The 21,153-nt window shown below is 46.1% G+C and overlaps 1 protein-coding gene across 1 annotated transcript in view; it reads left to right on the top strand.

The window, feature by feature from the left end:
- Window positions 1-21,153, top strand: part of nup93 (nucleoporin 93) — a 169,903-nt gene that overhangs the window by 18,449 nt on the left and 130,301 nt on the right. Inside the window, exons 2-3 of the mRNA XM_070896888.1 lie at window positions 2,405-2,591; window positions 10,490-10,607. Of these exons, the coding sequence (XP_070752989.1) occupies window positions 2,413-2,591; window positions 10,490-10,607 (297 nt within the window). The 5' untranslated portion in view covers window positions 2,405-2,412. The remainder of the gene's footprint in view (window positions 1-2,404; window positions 2,592-10,489; window positions 10,608-21,153) is intronic.

Raw genomic sequence — 21,153 nt, forward strand, 5'->3', positions numbered from 1 at the left:
AAATATTCTTTCAGTTTAGCCGCACAAATGTATCCACAATCAGAGAACTTGCTGATACTCTTTCCAAATTCAGCAGTCTTAAGACATTGTATCCCATCCCAAAATGCATTATCAGTGGCTAGTTTGAAAACTTGAATCGGTCTAAAGATTCTTTATAGTTGCTAAAGGAATGGTGCATAATAGCCTTATCCAGTATATTCCCCTTACTTCAAAGGAACATTTTAGTTTTATATGAAAAAGTAAAATTAATGAGCTTCAAATACCATATTTTGGTCACTTATTCACCACAAGGCATATAGCACGTGCATCCTTCAGTAGGCTTCTCAAAATTTTTGGTTGGTGAGTAAACATTTTAGATGTTGTAAATGAAGGTAGAATTTATAGAGACAATCTACCTTTTTAATTGTGCACTTTCAGTACAATTAAAGCATTTAGTTTCCTGTGGAGAAACTTTGGCAGATCTGATCACTGAGGAATGAAATGTAGCAATTCCAAATTGAGTGTTCAAGAATTTGAAGATGTTGCCTGGAAAACTGCTACAAATGTTCTGCCCTTGCGCGAGCACAGAAGGTTCACACTTCCTACCATTTTACACATATCCTGCAAGCAGCATTGCACATGGGAGGGGATATAGTACTTGATACAATTCCTTCACAGCTTTCATCGTATGCATGTTCAGTAGTAGTGAAAAATGTGGAAACAATGATATTTGTGTGATTGGAAGTGTATATGGCTTGCTAGTAAATTGTAGGCATTATGATCGAGTTAAAATGGCCTTCGACTCAAGGCTGCGCCTGTTTAAAAGACATCTGGGGATATTCACACAGATTAGACTAAAGCAAGTACACTTGGTTTCTTACCATTTAAGATTTAGTGCACATAATTGGATCTTTGGTTTCTTATTAGTACAGATGGTAGTGTTGTGGGACCGTAGGTATAAATTAGAATTGATCCTGTTGGAGGAAGGGAGTTTTCTTTTTTTGTATTTGCACTATAGATTTCAGTATATCACAACTTGGCTCAAAAGGAGTGGGAAGGATTTTATGGGGAGTTAACTTGAAGGGGTATTTACTCAAAGGAGGAAAGATTGCAGACTTCTCAGGTTCAGTCATGAATGCTAGAAAATAAAACTGCAAATGATTATGTATTTTAGCCTATCCGCAGAATTCATTTGCAATTAATATCACATTCTCGACATCAAATGATAACTGATAAAATTCCTACTGGCTTGAATATCACCAAATTTCAAGACATTGAAATTACAAACAAAGGTGATATTAAAAGAAAGCTGTTTGGTGCTTAATATGTGACCTATTGTTGCCCATAAGAATACTGGTAGCTCTCCTGACTCTCATAACTGTTGTGACTTGTGATGTTCTGCATCAAGACATTCACTATCCTTTATATGTCTTCTTAAAAAAAAACTTATAATGAAAACTGTTAAAATAATGTTTTTAATATTATTTTCTAGTTATTTTATACAGTGCTGTAATATGTACGCTGGCAACATCCAGCTCGACACCTCCCGACGCCTCCACTACCTCTGTTGCCAGGCTGCTTGTCCAACATCCTGTCTTGGATGAGCCATAATTTTCTCCAATTAAACATTGGGAATACTGAAGCCATTGTATTTGGCCCTTGCCTCAAACTCCATAACATGCCACTGATTCGAGCTAACTCACTCCCTAGCCACTATCTGAAGCTGAAACGAAATGTTCAAAACCGCGGTGACAATTTGATCCCGATTCTGACCCCATATCCTTCCCAAATATTGCCTACTTTCAACTGTGACATGGCCTGCCTCCACCCTTACCTAATCCTAATCGCTGCTGAAACACATATCCATGCCTCTGGCATCTCCAGACTTGACACTTCTGATCATCATCTTCTGATCCTCATCCTCTATCCTCTGTAAACTTCTGTTCGGGTGCCCATATCCTATTCTGTACCATGCCTGCTCACCCATCGCCCCTATCCTCGCTGACCTACCTTGGCTCTGACCTCCAGTGCCTTCAATTAAAAATTCTAATGTTTGTGTTTAAATCCTTTTATGGCCTTGCCTCTCCCCACCTCTGTTACCACCTTCAGCCCTACCTCCCCCCAAACCCTCCTTCCTTCTGTCTCTGGCCTTTTGTGCATCCTCCTTTTCTTCACTATAGGCATCAATGCCTCCAGCCACTTGGGCTCCCTCCCTAAAGCCCACATCAAGAACCCACCTCTTTGAACCTTTTTGTCTCCTTTTTTAGCTCGGTGCCTGTGTTTTTGATTGTCTCTGAAGCACCTTGGGAGGTTTTGCTAAGTTAAAAGCACTATATAAATGTAAGATTTTGTGAGCAAACTGCCTTTCAGTATATATTAACACAAGGAATGCTCTGGGATGTCTAATTTTAGTTTCTTTCTGCAGAATCTACGATGGACGTGGAAGGTTTTGGAGAGCTGTTGCAGCAGGCCGAGCAGCTTGCTGCAGAGACTGAAGGTGTGTCTGAGCTTCCTCATGTGGAAAGAAACCTGCAGGAGATTCAGCAGGCTGGGGAGGTCTTACGATCCAGGACCCTGACTCGCACATCACAGGAGACAGCAGATGTCAAGGCGTGAGTTTAAAGGCTAAGTTTCGTTAGGAATATCCTACTTGAATGTAATTCTTACTGTAGTTGATAAAAGACTTGATTGTGTTTTAATAATGATATTTCACCACTTTGGTGTAAAATTTTGTACTTTTATTTCTTCACAATACAAACTGAAGCATCACTCCACTTACCTTTTACTATTATGGCCATTTATATAAAATCTTACTAGTGGATGGATCTCCTGTGGTGCTCGTGGTAAGTCAGATGATGTGCTTGTATGAGGAGAGAATGTTGAGTCACTTAATGAGCAATTTATTATTTTGCTGCAAAGGTGGAGATGTGTGCCTTAAGACTGCACAAACTAAATGTAAAGTAAATGCCATCCCTAATCAATTAGCGTTTAATTTTGTTTGGTGAGGGAAATTTGACGATTGGAAAGTACTTATTAATTGTCAGACTCCAGCTTAGTGATGAGTATTCTTTATCTTCACTAACCATAAGGCATCAGTGCCTCCAGCCACCTCGGCTCCCTCCCTAAAGCCCTCATCAAGACCCTTTTTAAAACCCACCTCTTTGAACCTTTTCGTCTCCTCCTTTAGCTTGGAGAAGGAGAAGGATGAACCATCCGTGACTAACTAAGGAAGTAAAGGATAGTATCAAATTGACAACAAAGGCATACAATATTGCGAAGAATAGTGGAAGACCAGAGGATTGGAAAATTTTTAGAAACCAGAAAAGGACGATTTAAAAAAAAAGAGAGAAGATAGTTTGAGACTAAACTAAGAAGAGATATAAAAACAAACAGTAAGAGCTTCTACAGGTATATAAAAAGGAAGAGAATAGTTAAGGTAAACGTTGATCCCTTAGAGGACGAAACTGGGGAATTAATAATGCGAAACGTAAATGGCAGAGACAAATATTTTGTATCGGTCAAAGACACTAAAAGTATCCCAATAATTGATAATCAAGGGGCTATTGGGAGGGGGGAACTGAAAAAGTATAAGGCAAACTAATGGGACTAAAGATGGATAAGTCCCCTGGACTTGATGGCCTTCATCCTAGGGTCTTAAAAGAAGTGGCTGCAGAGATAATGGATGCATTGATTGTAATCTACCAAAATTCCTTAGATTCTGGAGAGGTCCCAGTGGATTGGAAAACTGCAAATGTAACACCCATATTTAAGAAAGGAGGGAGACAGAAAGCAGGAAACTATAGACCAGTTAGCCTAACATCTATCATTGGGAAAATGCTGAAGTCCATTACCAAGGAAGTAGTAGCAGGACATTTAGAAAATCATAATATAGTCATATTGTGGAAGGGAAATCATGTTTGATAAATTTGCTGGAGTTCTTTGAGGATGTAACAAGCAGGGTGGATAAAGGGGAACCAGTAGATGTCATGTATTTGGATTTCCAGAAGGCTTTTGATAAGGTGCCACATAAAAGATTACTGCACAAAATAAAAGTTCATGGGGTTGGGGGTAATATATTAGCATGGATAGAGGATTGGCTAACTAACAGAAAACAGAGTCGGGATAAATGGGTCATTTTCCAGTTGGCAAACAGTAACTAGCGGTGTGCCACAGGGATCGGTGCTGGGGCCTCAACTATTTACAATCTATATTAATGACCTAGATGAAAGGACCGAGTGTAATGTAGTCAAATTTGCCGATGATACAAAGATAGGTGGGGAAAGCAAGCTGTGAGGAGGATGCAAAGAATCTGCAATGGGAGAAAGATAGGCTAAGTGAGTGGGCACAAATTTGGCAGATAGAGTATAATGTGGAAAAATGTGAGGTTATCCACTTGGGTAGGAAAAATAAAATAGCAAATTATTATTTAAATGGAGAGAGATTACAAAATGCTGACGTACAGAGGGATCTGAGGGAATGAGGGGGTTGACTTATGCAGATAGGTTGAGTAAGTTGGGCCTATACTCAGCCCCGCGAGCCAAACCAAGCCGAAAACTTACCTTGGTATTCTCCCCGCTGCTGGATCGTTCCAGGCCCTTGGCGCAGCGCAGCACAGCACAAGCTATGGGGGGCGGAATCAGGTCCCGGCACTGTTTTAAGCTGGAGTGTGCGCGCATGTGTTGTAGCTCCAGGCCACTGAGGCTGCGTGGAGGGGGCCCAAAGCACGCCGCCCCAAGCACTAGCCGAATGAGCTCACTGGGGCGGCGAAGATCGGACTCGGGCCTCCCTCCTCTTGAGCTTCAGCTCCTACTCCGGCTTCCTCCCACCCCCACCACCGCCCCCGCCACCTCCCCCTGTTCAGGTCCGCTGCCTGCCGCTCCCCACCACTCCTGTTCAGCTCCCGCTTCCTCGGCGGGGACCGTCCGGCCGGCATCTTGCTGGGGGCGGGCCCTGCCCGAAGTCTTAGGCGCGGCTTCCTCTCGTCGGCCAGGCCCGTTCAGCCTCCCTGCCTCTCCCCACCCCTCTCTCCTCTCCCCCCGCCCCTCTCTCCTCTCCCCCCGCCCCTCTCTCCTCTCCCCCCGCCCCCCTTTCTCCTCTCCCCCCGCCCCCCTCTCTCCTCTCCCCCCGCCCCCCTCTCTCCTCCCCCCCCGCCCCCCTCTCTCCTCCCCCCCCGCCCCCCTCTCTCCTCCCCCCCCACCCCCCTCTCTCCTCCCCCCCCGCCCCCCTCTCTCCTCCCCCCCGCCCCCTCTCTCCTCCCCCCCCGCCCCCTCTCTCCTCCCCCCCCGCCCCCCTCTCTCCTCCCCCCCCGCCCCCCTCTCTCCTCCCCCCCCGCCCCCCTCTCTCCTCCCCCCCGCCCCCCTCTCTCCTCTCCCCCCGCCCCCCTCTCTCCTCTCCCCCCCTCTCTCCTCCCCCCCCGCCCCCCTCTCTCCTCCCCCCCGCCCCCCTCTCTCCTCCCCCCCCGCCCCCCTCTCTCCTCTCCCCCCGCCCCCCTCTCTCCTCTCCCCCCGCCCCCCTCTCTCCTCGCCCCCCTCTCTCCTCTCCCCCCGCCCCCCTCTCCTCTCCCCCCGCCCCCCTCTCTCCTCTCCCCCCGCCCCCCTCTCTCCTCTCCCCCCGCCCCCCTCTCTCCTCTCCCCCCGCCCCCCTCTCTCCTCTCCCCCCGCCCCCCTCTCTCCTCTCCCCCCGCCCCCCTCTCTCCTCTCCCCCCGCCCCCCTCTCTCCTCTCCCCCCGCCCCCCTCTCTCCTCTCCCCCCGCCCCCCTCTCTCCTCTCCCCCCGCCCCCCTCTCTCCTCTCCCCCCGCCCCCCTCTCTCCTCTCCCCCCGCCCCCCTCTCTCCTCTCCCCCCGCCCCCCTCTCTCCTCTCCCCCCGCCCCCCTCTCTCCTCTCCCCCCGCCCCCCTCTCTCCTCTCCCCCCGCCCCCCTCTCTCCTCTCCCCCCGCCCCCCTCTCTCCTCTCCCCCCGCCCCCCTCTCTCCTCTCCCCCCGCCCCCCTCTCTCCTCTCCCCCCGCCCCCCTCTCTCCTCTCCCCCCGCCCCCCTCTCTCCTCTCCCCCGCCCCCCTCTCTCCTCTCCCCCCGCCCCCCTCTCTCCTCTCCCCCCGCCCCCCTCTCTCCTCTCCCCCCGCCCCCCTCTCTCCTCTCCCCCCGCCCCCCTCTCTCCTCTCCCCCCGCCCCCCTCTCTCCTCTCCCCCCGCCCCCCTCTCTCCTCTCCCCCCGCCCCCCTCTCTCCTCTCCCCCCGCCCCCCTCTCTCCTCTCCCCCCGCCCCCCTCTCTCCTCTCCCCCCGCCCCCCTCTCTCCTCTCCCCCCGCCCCCCTCTCTCCTCTCCCCCCGCCCCCCTCTCTCCTCTCCCCCCGCCCCCCTCTCTCCTCTCCCCCCGCCCCCCTCTCTCCTCTCCCCCCGCCCCCCTCTCTCCTCTCCCCCCGCCCCCCTCTCTCCTCTCCCCCCGCCCCCCTCTCTCCTCTCCCCCCGCCCCCCTCTCTCCTCTCCCCCCGCCCCCCTCTCTCCTCTCCCCCCGCCCCCCTCTCTCCTCTCCCCCCGCCCCCCTCTCTCCTCTCCCCCCGCCCCCCTCTCTCCTCTCCCCCGCCCCCCTCTCTCCTCTCCCCCCGCCCCCCTCTCTCCTCTCCCCCCGCCCCCCTCTCTCCTCTCCCCCCGCCCCCCTCTCTCCTCTCCCCCCGCCCCCCTCTCTCCTCTCCCCCCGCCCCCCTCTCTCCTCTCCCCCGCCCCCCTCTCTCCTCTCCCCCCGCCCCCCTCTCTCCTCTCCCCCCGCCCCCCTCTCTCCTCTCCCCCCGCCCCCCTCTCTCCTCTCCCCCCGCCCCCCTCTCTCCTCTCCCCCCGCCCCCCTCTCTCCTCTCCCCCCGCCCCCCTCTCTCCTCTCCCCCCGCCCCCCTCTCTCCTCTCCCCCCGCCCCCCTCTCTCCTCTCCCCCCGCCCCCCTCTCTCCTCTCCCCCCGCCCCCCTCTCTCCTCTCCCCCCGCCCCCCTCTCTCCTCTCCCCCCGCCCCCCTCTCTCCTCTCCCCCCGCCCCCCTCTCTCCTCTCCCCCCGCCCCCCTCTCTCCTCTCCCCCCGCCCCCCTCTCTCCTCTCCCCCCGCCCCCCTCTCTCCTCTCCCCCCGCCCCCTCTCTCCTCTCCCCCCGCCCCCCTCTCTCCTCTCCCCCCGCCCCCCTCTCTCCTCTCCCCCCGCCCCCCTCTCTCCTCTCCCCCCGCCCCCCTCTCTCCTCTCCCCCCGCCCCCCTCTCTCCTCTCCCCCCGCCCCCCTCTCTCCTCTCCCCCCGCCCCCCTCTCTCCTCTCCCCCCGCCCCCCTCTCTCCTCTCCCCCCGCCCCCCTCTCTCCTCTCCCCCCGCCCCCCTCTCTCCTCTCCCCCCGCCCCCCTCTCTCCTCTCCCCCCGCCCCCCTCTCTCCTCTCCCCCCGCCCCCCTCTCTCCTCTCCCCCCGCCCCCCTCTCTCCTCTCCCCCCGCCCCCCTCTCTCCTCTCCCCCCGCCCCCCTCTCTCCTCTCCCCCCGCCCCCCTCTCTCCTCTCCCCCCGCCCCCCTCTCTCCTCTCCCCCCGCCCCCCTCTCTCCTCTCCCCCCGCCCCCCTCTCTCCTCTCCCCCCGCCCCCCTCTCTCCTCTCCCCCCGCCCCCCTCTCTCCTCTCCCCCCGCCCCCCTCTCTCCTCTCCCCCCGCCCCCCTCTCTCCTCTCCCCCCGCCCCCCCCCTCCTCTCCCCCCGCCCCCCCCTCTCCTCTCCCCCCGCCCCCCCCTCTCCTCTCCCCCCGCCCCCCCCTCTCCTCTCCCCCCCGCCCCCCTCTCTCCTCTCCCCCCCGCCCCCCTCTCTCCTCTCCCCCCGCCCCCCTCTCTCCTCTCCCCCCGCCCCCCTCTCTCCTCTCCCCCCGCCCCCCTCTCTCCTCTCCCCCCGCCCCCCTCTCTCCTCTCCCCCCGCCCCCCTCTCTCCTCTCCCCCCGCCCCCCTCTCTCCTCTCCCCCCGCCCCCCTCTCTCCTCTCCCCCCGCCCCCCTCTCTCCTCTCCCCCCGCCCCCCTCTCTCCTCTCCCCCCGCCCCCCTCTCTCCTCTCCCCCCGCCCCCTCTCTCCTCTCCCCCCGCCCCCCTCTCTCCTCTCCCCCCGCCCCCCTCTCTCCTCTCCCCCCGCCCCCCTCTCTCCTCTCCCCCCGCCCCCCTCTCTCCTCTCCCCCCGCCCCCCTCTCTCCTCTCCCCCCGCCCCCCTCTCTCCTCTCCCCCCGCCCCCCTCTCTCCTCTCCCCCCGCCCCCCCTCTCTCCTCTCCCCCCGCCCCCCCTCTCTCCTCTCCCCCCGCCCCCCTCTCTCCTCTCCCCCCAGCCCTCTTTGTTGAGACCGAGGGGCAGAGAGACACTGAGGGAGCGGGTGCCATCCCAGCACGCTGTTGGAAGACTCCCGGTGCTGCAGTCTGTGAGTGGAAAGTGAATTTTTTATTGATTTGTTTGGTTTTTTTTGATCGATTTATTGGTTGATTTATTTATCATTTATTATTGATGATGGCTCTTTATTTGTAAAAGTGATGTGTTTCATGTTTGGAAACTTCCCTTCCTTCTCTTTTTCCCCCCCCCCCCCCCCGCCCACCCCCCAATCTCTCGTTCCTTACGCCTGATTTCTAAGTGTAGGCAAAGTTTTTCTGAGCGTACAAAAATCTACACTTACTCCATTCTAAGTTAGTTTGGAGTAATTTTTCACTGCCTAAACTTGCAAAGCAGGTGTAAGTGACCGGACACGCCCCCTTTTGGGAAAAAAAAATGTTCTAAAATGAAACTGTTCTAACTCACTAGAACTGGAGCAAACTAAATGCCGAGAATTGCAATTTCTAAGATACTCCATTCTAAACTAGTTGCTCCAAAGAAATAGGAGCAACTCAGGCCGAAACTTGACCCCATTGTCTCAGAATAAGGGGCCGCCCATTTAAAACTGAGATGAGGAATTTCTTAGGGTTGTAAATCTATGGAATTCTCTGCCCCAGAGAGCTGTGGAGGCTGGGTTATTGAATATATTTAAGGCGGAGATCGACAGATTTTTGAGCGATAAGGGAATAAAGGTTTATGGCAGGCAGGGAAGTGGAGCTGAGTCCATGATCAGATTAGCCATGATCTTATTAAATGGCGGAACAGGCTCGAGGGGCCAAATGGCCTGCTCCTGCTCCTAGTTCTTATGTTCTTATATGGGGGTCCTTGTACATAAAACACAAAAAGTTAGCATGCAGTTTCAGCAAGTAATTCGGAAGGCAAATGGAATGTTGGCCTTTATTGCAAGGGGGATGGAGTATAAAAGCAGGGAAGTCCTGCTACAGCTGTACAGGGCGACGGTGAGACCACGCCTGGAGTCCTGCATACAGTTTTGGTCTCCTTATTTAAGGAAGGATATACTTGCATTGGAGGCAGTTCAGAGAAGGTTCACGAGGTTGATTCCTGAGATGAAGGGATTATCTTATGAAGAAAGGTTGGGCCTATACTCATTGGAATTTAGAAGAATGAGAGGTGCTCTTATGGAAACGTATAAGATTCTGAGGGGGCTTGACAGGGTAGATGCAGAGACGATGTTTCCCCTCGTGGGAATCCTAGAACTAGGGGGCATAGTTTCAACATAAGGGATCGCCCATTTAAAATGGAAATGAGGAGGAATTTCTTTTGAGGGTCATGAATCTTTGGAATTCTCTGCCCCAGAGAGCTGTTGAGGCTGGGTCATTGAATATATTTAAGATGGAGATAGATGGATTTTTGAATGATAAGAGTCAAGGGTTATGGGGAGCAGGCAGGGAAGTGGAGTTGAGAGGCCAAGATCAGATCAGCCATGATCTCATTGAATGGCAGAGCAGGCTCAAGGGGCCAGATGGCCTACTCCTGCTTCCAATTCTTATGTTCTTATAACAAAGTATGACATCGGCTATTTGATGGATGGGAGGGACTACATGAACAGGACATGTATTGTGATTTAAATTGGGAGAAAGTCCTCACTTCATGAGCTTAACGTAGGTTCTTGGGGAAATCCTTGGGTTCATTGTACCGAAAGTGCCCAACCTTATTAAGCAAATATTTAGATGCTAAATTTCAGTTTTAAATGAAGCATTATATCATGAGTTTCTCTTGTATGCATCTTTGGTCTAACTTTAATAAGATGACATACAGGCATCCTGAGCCTTGGTTTCTGTCAGTGCTGCTCTATAAGCTGCTGTTGAGAAGCAAATTAGAGCTGTCTTCTTTTAGCTTCTGTGGGTAAGACTGAAATTGGGAAGGCATGGCCACATGCCTTCATGTTGTGTCGGTGAGTTGTGCCAAAACAGTGCTATCACCCCCTTTTATTCTCTTATGGCAGCACATAATGAGCCACTTGTACTATGTATTTACGTGCATGTTTGATTCAAAAAGATTTTTTGTATCTAATGGAACGTAAACTTGTTGCAGCTTAATTGTCAATACCTAAAGCTAGCCCTGTACCTGAAAATGTAAAGGTGCAATAATTGTTGATATGGAAGCTATGAATGCTGAGTTTGCCTTTTCTCCCACTTTTTTTTTGAATAGGTCCATTCTGCTAAGTTCTAAAGGGTTAGACATATCTCACATCTCTCAGCGATTGGAAAGCCTGAGTGCAGCTACAACCTTTGAGCCTCTTGAGCCAGTAAAGGACACCGACATACAGGTAAATGGAATTCTGCTGGTGTGCCTTGGGTAAAGGGAATGTGATTGATTCCATCAAGTTTAAAATAGCTGAAAAGTAAAACTATTTCATTATACAGACGCAAGAAGAACACTTGGAATATGTAATACTAAAACAATTATTTCCGTACTTCTCACTTCCGGGTTGTTGCAGTCAGCTTTGATTATCAAGATTGGAAGGATATCACCAGTTTTACCTCATCGTCGTGATGGAAAATCTCACTAATGTTTGTCATTTTATCACTTTCATCAGGTTGAGTGCTAATAAAACCTCAGCTCATAAACAAGCTCAGGTTTTCGGCCGCCTTGGGACTCTGCAGTATGCCTGTTTTGATTGTAGAGCAACAGGTTCAGTCATTTGAACTTTGGTTGTCTTTAATGGCAAATAGTGTTTAATCAGTTTTATGACACATTTCACCACTTGAGAACACAAATTTACTCAATAGAATACAAAGTTTTGCATATTTTTCATTTTCTTCAACTAATAATTTTGTGAAAAGTATAATTCAGAGATGCTGCTTTTGCTTTAAGGCTAATTGTAATTACAAAACAGTAATCTAAATGAAAGGTTCAGATAATGTCCAAAAACTACAAGAATTCTGTCTTGGAGACTTATCTGCCATTTTTATAATATGTACTATTTTTTATGGGCAATTTTATTCAGGTTTTGGTCCATATTTGACTTTGTTTGCATTGATGCCACTTGCATAGGAGAGAAGGTTGTAGCATCATTGCTACATACATTCCAGCAATGTCTTGGTCTAGTATATAAGAAAATAATATGCCTGTACAGTGATCAGTATGTCTATGCCCATCTGCCCACCATGCATCATCTCATAAGTGACATGCCCCACACTACAGCTCGCTCTCTTTATAAAAAAAAAATTAAAGTACCCACATGCCCTCCCACTGAGTTGTTTTGTGTTCAAACCCCACTCCCCATCACTTTGGTGAACTGAACCCAAACCCCTCAATGGAGCACAATTTTCTGCATCAGGGCGAGATGTTTACCGACACACCCAACACTCTTTTTCCTCTCGCCCTCGCACAGAATTTTCTGCATCAGTCCCAAATTATTCAACAGGTTTATTTAATGTTCTCCCCCTGCTGATACTGCCTCTCTTCTTCCTTTCCTCTCCCTCTTCTACTGTCCCCCTCTCTGTCCTGTGTACTCATCACCTCCTCACTTACTCCATCATTGTGGTCTAATTATTCCACCACCCATCCTCTAACACCGCTTGACGGGCGCTTGGTCTTTTCTTTCTATGTGTGAAGCCAACGGAAATCAATTAGTAATCTAAAATTACACACAGCTGAAAGAAAATTACTCAACAAAGTGAGGTTTATTGCAGAAACTTTTTCACTGTCATTAACTTAGTGTTGTTTAAAAGCAAGCTGGACAGATTTCTCAATCAGGAGAAAATGAATAGTTATAGATTTGGATGTAGGCCGAGAGTGTGATAGATTAGTTCTGAGTAACACAGATGTAAAATCTAAAGTAGGCGTGCAGAATGGGATCAAAAATGGAATGCAGCATTGGTCCAGAGAACGGGGTTTTAATGGTGCAAGTTGGATGGACCAAAAGGTCTGTCTTTATTTCTAAATTATTTATGTTCTCACGCTCTAATACTTTCTGAGTAGATTGTATTGTGTAGAGTTTCATCCACTTCCTTTCCATGGACATTTGTAAACTGTGCTAACAATAGATGCTGTTGCCATAATCAGTATATATTGGTGCATAGCTACGTAAAGAGAGAAACAACTCGCATTTAGATGGAGCATTTCATATCCTCGACATATACCCCCGACATCTCCCGACACTTCATAACCACTTTGAAATAAAGTGTTGTAGACAAACGTGGCAGCCAGTGTTTAAATAAAAACTATTGTATTAATCCAGTTGTGCTTTTTCCATCACGCTTACCTTGAAACTTGATATGTAGGATTTGCCATTATGAAAGAGATAGTGTCATCTGTTAAACCTGAACACAGTTACAATTTATAAATCAAATACAATTGCAAATATATACTGTAAATAATTCAGCAAAAAATGTTCTAAATTTGAAGGACATTTTCGACTAATGATTTTATAACTTTAAACTTCTTCTTTTGCAAAACCCTTGTGTAATCTCTGTACTTGATCTATAAAAGTCTTGAATTCCTTGGGCTCATTAGAGATATTTTGTTCCCTTTATTGCACTGTTTAGAAATAGAATCTAAATCAGGAGTATAAAGCAGCACCATTTAGTTTGCAACGAAAATAGGGGTCATCCTTCATCATAACTGCAAAGAAAGATTTAAAAAAGACCAGAGGATGGGCAGGGAGTTGGAAAAAAGATGCACATACCCGAGAGAGGAATTAGGCATAGAATGATCGGTAAAGTGCTTGAAACAGGAGATGGTTAAGTGGCTGAAGTGCTATTAACATGAGACGATAGGAAGAAGCATTAAAAAGCATTTAAAAAAAAAAATAAAATACATTAAAGAGTACGTATGAATATCTGGAACAGTGAGGTCTGAAACCGGAACAGCAAAAGCTGGCAAAGCAGAACAGAATGCAGCAGCCCAAGAAGTAAAAAGCACATCAACATCAAGGCCGATGACTCTCCTACCAGCGCAATGTTCTATCCAAGGGTTGTCTGTTCCTCTCTCCCACCCACCCCCCCCCCAAAAGAAAACCGCAGAATCCCATGCTGTAAAGAAAGTGGGAGCTGCAGTGAAGGTCTGAAGTTATTAGGCAAGAACATTCCCAAGTGCAAACAGTTTTTGCTATTTACTATTTATTTTGTGTTAGCTGACAAACTGATTGAGTTGTAGACTGGAACTAGATGACTAGCTTGGAATTCAGGACCGAATGGAGTTTAAAAAGGAAAACCAAGGATTAATGAACCTTCTGTCTGTTTTTCCAGGGTTGATTGGAATATAGAGGTGCATGTTCCAGACACGTCAAGTCATACAATGAACAGTACCATAGTATCTATAGCAGCATGTTCCTAATCTTACTAATTTTGGTTTATTAAAGGAGATTTACTCAGTTTTATCTTTGTAGCTTTACAAATAGCTTTACAGCTTTTCATTGAGAGTAAGCAGCATCGAGAATAATTTCACCACAAATCTAAATGAAGCAGCTGGCCTCAGTCACTGTTCGATTTGATGAATGATTTCATAACAAATGAAAAAGCATTTGAATTGGAAAAATGAGAAACTACAAAAGTCATATCGGATGACTCCAGACTGAAGCCGAATAGAGCAAAGTGATGTCCTTCGAAACCTGACTCTTGCAAAATGCCACCTTTTAATGCCCCAAAGGGGCTATTGTGAAAACAGATTATCAAAAATAGACCACGACTAGGTTTGGCCATCAAGGAACTGATACTTACACAAATGCAAACATTTTGTGACTATCATTGTCTCTCTAGATTTTCTTCAAAAAAAACAATGCATTTCAATTTAAAATTTGGAATGTAATGACCGTTGGAAAAATACAATTATTTTAATACAGTGCACAAATAATTTTAATTTTGTTCTAATTCTGTTTTTTTCAAAAGTGCTTTTCAGTCTGGTGATGAGTTAATTGTTCATGTGTGCCAGTTTCTCATACTTCGAGCTACCTTGATTAACAGATTCCATGGTATTGTCACCATAATCGAGATAAAACTAACTTTATGTTTAAATGTTTGTGAATTTATTGCATTTAATGTAGATTGAAGGACAAAAATTGTGGTTTAAGGTGGCCACACTAGCTTTGGTGTCCCTAGTTTTCAGAATAGTATTGATGTGTTAATTAAGGCAGGAAGACATCATTTGGGAAATGCAGACAATTCCATTCTGTGGATCATTCAACTTGGAATTAGCTATAACTTTATGGGTTGTTTTAAGGCTGCATGGAATTCATGGTCCAGGTAGTTCAGTGAGATATTTCAGCCTCGTGTTGTCCTTTGATTAATTTCTGTAAATAAATTTAGTTAATCCAGAATCATAGATCCGCATGAGTATGGCGTGCTGATAGTACCATCTTTCGGAGTGGCTTGAATAGAAATAAGATGCAGTGGGCACTAGTGATCGCTGATTGATTGGCTTATGGGAAGTGTGGCGAAACTGCTACAAAAGTGAACATCTTATTAAAATATCCTAAAATTAAATCGTACTGGTAACAGCAAATTGGGAGAGACCTTTGCTGTCAAAATGATATTTCATGGCTATCATTCAGCAAAACCTAATAACCATATTGCCTGTTTTCCATATTATGATAATCATGAACTCTGGTTGTTGCAGCATATAAAAGATGGAATAAAAAGGCCACAAACATATGATGTGTGTTATTTACAATGCTTGCATTTAAGAGGAGCGACATTTTGATTCTACAAAAACAATATTGATAGAACAGTATTAAACAGAATGTAGCTCCTATTCATTGGTTTTCTATCACTATTACTATTGCAGCAGCAGCGGGAGCAAAATATGTCCTTTGTGTGCTGCAGTAATAATGACTGTATTCTAGCGGCGATGACTGTAATCCAATGAAAGGCCACATCCTGCTCTAGAAAAAAGGCACCATATTGTGCTTCCACTGGTGTTCCACTAATAATTATACACTAAAATGGGTCATTTCATTGCATCGTTGGACAAGGATCCATTTGGTATTATTTCATTGAGATGCAATTATATTACACATATTGATATAGTAAATGATAACCTAAAATTTATTTTAACCAGACTCTTACTTAACCGATTATGATATTCTAAAGGTCAATAATTGTAATAATATATAAATGCACCATTTAATAGTTTCAATAAATGAAACACAGTTTGATTAAGATAACAGATATTTTCATTCCTGTATAATGTGATACATTCTTGTATCACATGATTTGACGGAGCTGGTCGAGTGTGGTTAGTGCTTCGATGCTGGGGATGTTAGCCTGATCGAGAACACTGACATTGGTGCGTCTATCCTTCCAGGGGATTTGCACGAACCATACAGGAGGGCGGGTATCACTACAGCCCTGTAGACCATAAGCTTGGTGCCAGATTTGAGGGCCTGATCTTCGAACACTCTCTTCCTCAGGCGACTGAAGGCGGTGTTGGACCTCGTCGTCTATGTCTGCCCTTGCTGATGATAGGCGTTGGGCGGGCCACATTGTCCGCATGCCTGACACAAGACTCCCAAAGCTAGCGCTGTACTTGGAACTCCTACGTGGCAGCCGATCCCCAATTGGGCAGAGAAAGCGTTTCAAGGTCACCTTCAAAGCAACCTTAATAAAGTGCAAAATCCCGACCGACACCTGGGAATCCCTGGCCAAAGACCGCCCAAAGTGGAGGAAGTGCATCCGGGAGGGCGCTGAGCACCTTGAGTCTTGTCGCCGAGAGCATGCAGAAAACAAGCGCAGGCAACGAAAGGAGCGTGCGGCAAACCAGACTCCTCACCCACCCTTTCTTTCAATGACTGTCCCACCTGTGACAGAGATTGTAATTCCCGTATTGGACTGTACATCACCCGAGAACTCACTTTTAGAGTGGAAGCAAGTCTTCCTCAATTTCAGTGATGATGATGATGACATGATTTGACAGGTTGACCTGTCGAAGAACAGTTTTTCAATTTGGGGGCAAAGTTATATGGCAGTCGATAGTCGGACAGTAATAAAAAACAACTTATGACCTTCCTGGAAAAGCTTTCAGGCTTTTGCATTCTGTAGCTCTAATCGTCTCCCCATAGTTTCTGAAGTGGGCAGTTTCCAGTTATAATCAAATTCCATTGATTAAAAATGGCAGCAGTCATCTATTCAAAAGTTATTGACAGTTTAGATCACTGATTGCATTTATCTGCTGTTTCTAAACACTGTGCTGTAGTTTTATCCATGTTTAATCTTTTACTATTCTTAGTATAGCTGGTTTCATTTTTTTCTTTTCCTTTTTTAGTGTTAATACTCGGGTGTGATCTGAATTGATTCAATATTTCAGTGTGGTCTGGTAACTCTGTTGATTTTAGTTGGAACTCTGCTGAATATTTAATACCAATTTTCATGTGGCACCTAGATTATTCTGATACTGTTTCAACTACAACCAGAGGGCTGGCAGTTTGAAATCTGTTTTAATTGGCATAACTATCATTGGATAAGCTTCTGTTCTTGATTAGACTGTTAGTGAACAGTAACTGAGTGATTTTGATGTAGGAGGAGGAAGGTAACTCTTGGCAGAAATGCACTTTGAATCAGCTGATCAGATTGCAAACAATAATGTTGGAAAAACCTGAACCTAAGGAAGTAGCGTGGGAGTGGCAGATGGCTTGAAATAGAGAATGCTAAAATCTGCATAAAGTATGCGGGAGGAAGAGTACATTTAGTATAAAATATTCCCCACCCATTTATTCATTCTCTGCATTCTTTCTACATACACCGGAGGAGTGGGCACAGGATATATGAATATTTATGGGGGTAATGCTTACAAAGGGTAGTGTCTCTTTAAAATGTTATAACTTCTGAATATCGCCACATCAGTCTTTCTGGAATTAAGGGGCACTCCCCAGGAAAGAGAGAACGAAATACTTGGATTTTTATAGCGCCTTTCACAACCACCGGACTTCTCAAAGTGCTTTACAGCCAATGAAGTACTTTTGGAGTGTAGTCACTGTTGTAATGTGGGAGATGTGGGGTGAATCGTTGATCCTCTTTTTTTTTTCCCTTGTCAAATAAATGTTCTCTTCTTTGACTTTGCAAAATTGCAACTCAAAGTGCATTTCTGCCAAGAATTTCCTTTCTCCTCCTCACCCATCTGCCGGAAACAATCACCCAGCTACTGTTTACTCTAACTGGCTAATCAAGGTGGGAGGAGGCTCGTGTGGAGCGTAAGTACCTGGCATGGACCAGTTAGGCTGAATGGCCTGTTTCTATGCTGTACATTCTATGTAATTCAATGCATGCTTTGTTTATTTAATTAGGAAGAGCTAATGTATCCTGATTTCTGAAAGGAACTCTTAAAAGTGATGCCATTAATCTCATCAAAATTCTTCATGGACTCTCTCAAGTTCAGTGTTGCAACCAAAATATCTGTCTTTTTCTGTTTGAGAGGAAAACTGCAAACTCTTTACTTTAAGGCAATATTCCTTCACCTGATGCCTCCCCCATCCTCTCTCTCTTGTAGATATTTCAGACCAGGCATAACATTTGGAGAGAAGAACTTGCTTATTAGACAACATTACTCACCCTGTGTTTATGCTGCAGAACTACTTACGGAAAGCATTTGCAGTGTCTACCACCTGCTGGTGAAACTGCCTGTTTCATACCTCAATGGTTTCACAAACAAAGGTTGAGAAAAGGATGCCTCTGGCAGTTTAACAAAAACACGAGCAGCCTGATCGCCATCATCCCATTTTTTATTACAATTGAACTTTTTTTTTAAACCATTTGTGCTATTTGAGTACATCATCTAGGCTGATACTTTCATGCTGCAATTTTTGCAGAATGATGTTTTTCAAGTGAGACAATAAACAAAGCCCGTTGACCTTTTTAGGTGGACATAAAAGATGGCTCTATCCGAAGTTGCGAAAGGAGTTCTGGTGCACTGACCATCATTCATCCCTTAACTAATACCATCAAAAACAGATTAACTGCCCGTTTATTTTAATTTATTCTTTGTGGGACCTTGCTGTGTGCAAATTGGCTGCCGTTTTTGCCTACATTACAATGATGACTACACTTCAAAAACAGATTAATTTGCTGTGAAATGTTTTAGGATATGAGGATGTAATAAGGCATTGCATAAATGTGAGTTTGTTCTTGTAATATGATTGAAGCTTATGAATAAAGCAGATCTGAGTTTGTTGCATGAGATGCTCTATTTGGTCTGGCTAAGCATTATTTACTCAACTGAGGTCATTTTCCTTTCTATTTCCGATTCATTTTCTCCAGCATGGCAGGCATCAAAATTGACCCTGACCTCATCTGAAGTCAGCACGTGCAGTTTCAGAAGGGGCCACTGGAGAGCTTTCAGGCGCAGGAACCCTGACTACTTTTCCTGTTTCTCTTCAGTCAGTTCTGTTAACTCTGTTTCTCTCTCCACAGATGCTGCTTGACCTGCTGAGTATGTCTAGCATTTTCTGTTTCTATTTCAGATTTTCAGCATTTGCAGTCATTTGCTTTTGAATTAACTTTAAGGATCCCGATTCTTGCCCTCAAATCCCTTTATGACCATGCCTTGCCCTGCCTCTGTGGCCTCCAGTCATATATACCTTTTGTGCACGCTCCTTTGTAAGTCAGGAGCGCTATGACAATTACATTATTGGCATTTCAGTCATAGACCCTTCATTAGAACTGGAAGTTAAGTAAGTGGCTTAAAAGGACTGAAGAAAATAACGGAAATGAATAACACGTACAAGACAAGAGTCGTCTTTACTGGCTACTGTCCCAAAGAAGCACTTAATGGACCTGATTCACTTCAGGTCTGTGAATAGGATTTTAAAAACATGTGAAATGAAAAAGTGCTGGATAATATATGGAGATTATATCAGTTGGGCATTCGAAAGATGAAGGAAAGTAAAACAGGTTCAAATTGAAGGGCAGTTAAGTGGAAGATGGATTGGAGAAACAGGAATTTACTGTTAAATGGAATTTCAATGTAGAGTAGCATCTAAGCAGGTTACAGGATGGAACTGGAGAAAATGAGGACTTTGAGAAAGCTTATGAATTGATGGATACCGTGCATCAGATTTGCAGAGCAGTGCAGTTTACTTTGTATTTTAAATACTGCAGATGAGCAAAAACATTATATATTCATATGTTGTCTATTATTGAGCTTATCGATCACTGAAAACCCCCACACTGCAATTTCTCTGTGCATTGGCAGACAGAAACCCCAATTCCATTATCTTGTAATCCCCTGTTAAAGATAATGATACTTATCAAAATAATGAGGCTTGTGCAAAATGTTTGCATTTAAGCTCATTTGCTTTTTGGGAGTGGAGGAACCGTGATCTGAGTTGAAGATGGTATTTCACTGCGGGGTTATCAGTGGTTCGAAATTATACAGCTAATTGCTGTCCGTCCCAGAAGCAGTAACTCCCACGATCTCTACTGAGGAACTATATTTAGCTTATGCTGAAATGAGGCATTCTAAAATGCAATCATGTGTATTTGCTCCCTGCTGAGGTTTTAGTGCACTCCCAGCTTCCACCTTCTGCTAATAGCTAATTACTGAAGAAACTTTGGGAGAAAATTTGATGCAGGTAGATGAAGAATTTACCATGTGATTAGTTTTAGTTTTATGGAGTAGGTTTTTCTTAACTTTATTAAAAAAAAGTGCAGAGCTGTTTGTGGGTTTGAAAGTTTTTTTATTTTAAGCAGTAATTTACACTTTGAGGATACGTTACCATTCAATGAAGGCAGTCATCCTTTTTCTTTGAGTGTGGCATCCTCCTTTGTTCCTTTGCCTTCCTGTGCATGTCGAGGTTGGGCAATCTGCGATGGTTATATGACTGGATTAGTAATCCAGAGGCCTGACTAATAATCCAGAGAATGCAAGTTCAAAACCATGGCAATTTGAGTTCAGTTTAGAAAATCTGGAAATAAAAAAAACTGGTATCAGTAAAAGTGATTTAAGAAGCTGTCAAATTATCATCTTAACCCAACTGGTTTAATAAGGGAAGGAAACCTAGCCTTGCCTGGTTTGGCTTATATGCAACTTCAGCAACTGCCCTCTGAAGTAGCCTCGCATCCCACTCCGTTCTTGGGACTACCAGGGATGGGCAATAAATGCTGGCCTTGCCTGCAGCATCCATGTCCTGAGAATGAATTTTTTTAAATTAAGTTTTCCTCAGGTGATGTGCCCAAAATGAACGTAGTACTCCAAATGGGGTCTGACCAAGGCTCGGTACAACTGAAGCATCATTTCCTTACTTTTGTAGTCCTACCCCTGTTCTTTTAGTGATTTGTTTATGTTAGATCTCTTAATTTCCAATGAAATACAAACTCCGATTGTCGTTTTAATTTCTTTATTTTTGGCAGACAGCAGTAACAAGCTCTTGGCTTTAAGCCAGGTCTTTGTCCTTCTGAGACCACATGGTCAAAATGGCTGTACTTATACCTGGATCAATTTGCAGAAAAGAAATCGCCTTCTTTGACCTTATTGGCTCAATTAATAGTCTTTTAACCTTTTTAATTGGCTCGCTACCCAAGGTCCTAAAATGTCAAGTTGATTGATGACTTAATGCAACATGCTCCCACTCACGTAGCATCTCTGACTTGGTGTCTGTGCTTTCTCACAGCCTGTCTAAATGCAGCCTGTTTGAATTCTCTCAGTTTACATGGACACCTAAATTCCTTTTGTTCCTTCATAGTCTCTCTCCATTCAGAAAATATTCCAAATTGTCTATTCGGATCTAGGTGGCTGACCTCACACTTCCCCCACATTGAACTCCATCTGGCATAGTTTTGCCCTCCCACTTTGTCTGTCTATGTCCCTTTTTAACCACCCATTTCGAAGAATAACAGGATAGTTGTCCTGACCAATATTTATTCCTCAGTCAACATAACAAA

The sequence above is a fragment of the Pristiophorus japonicus genome, chromosome 13 (assembly GCF_044704955.1).
Source record: "Pristiophorus japonicus isolate sPriJap1 chromosome 13, sPriJap1.hap1, whole genome shotgun sequence".
In the NCBI taxonomy this organism is placed as follows: domain Eukaryota; kingdom Metazoa; phylum Chordata; class Chondrichthyes; family Pristiophoridae; genus Pristiophorus; species Pristiophorus japonicus.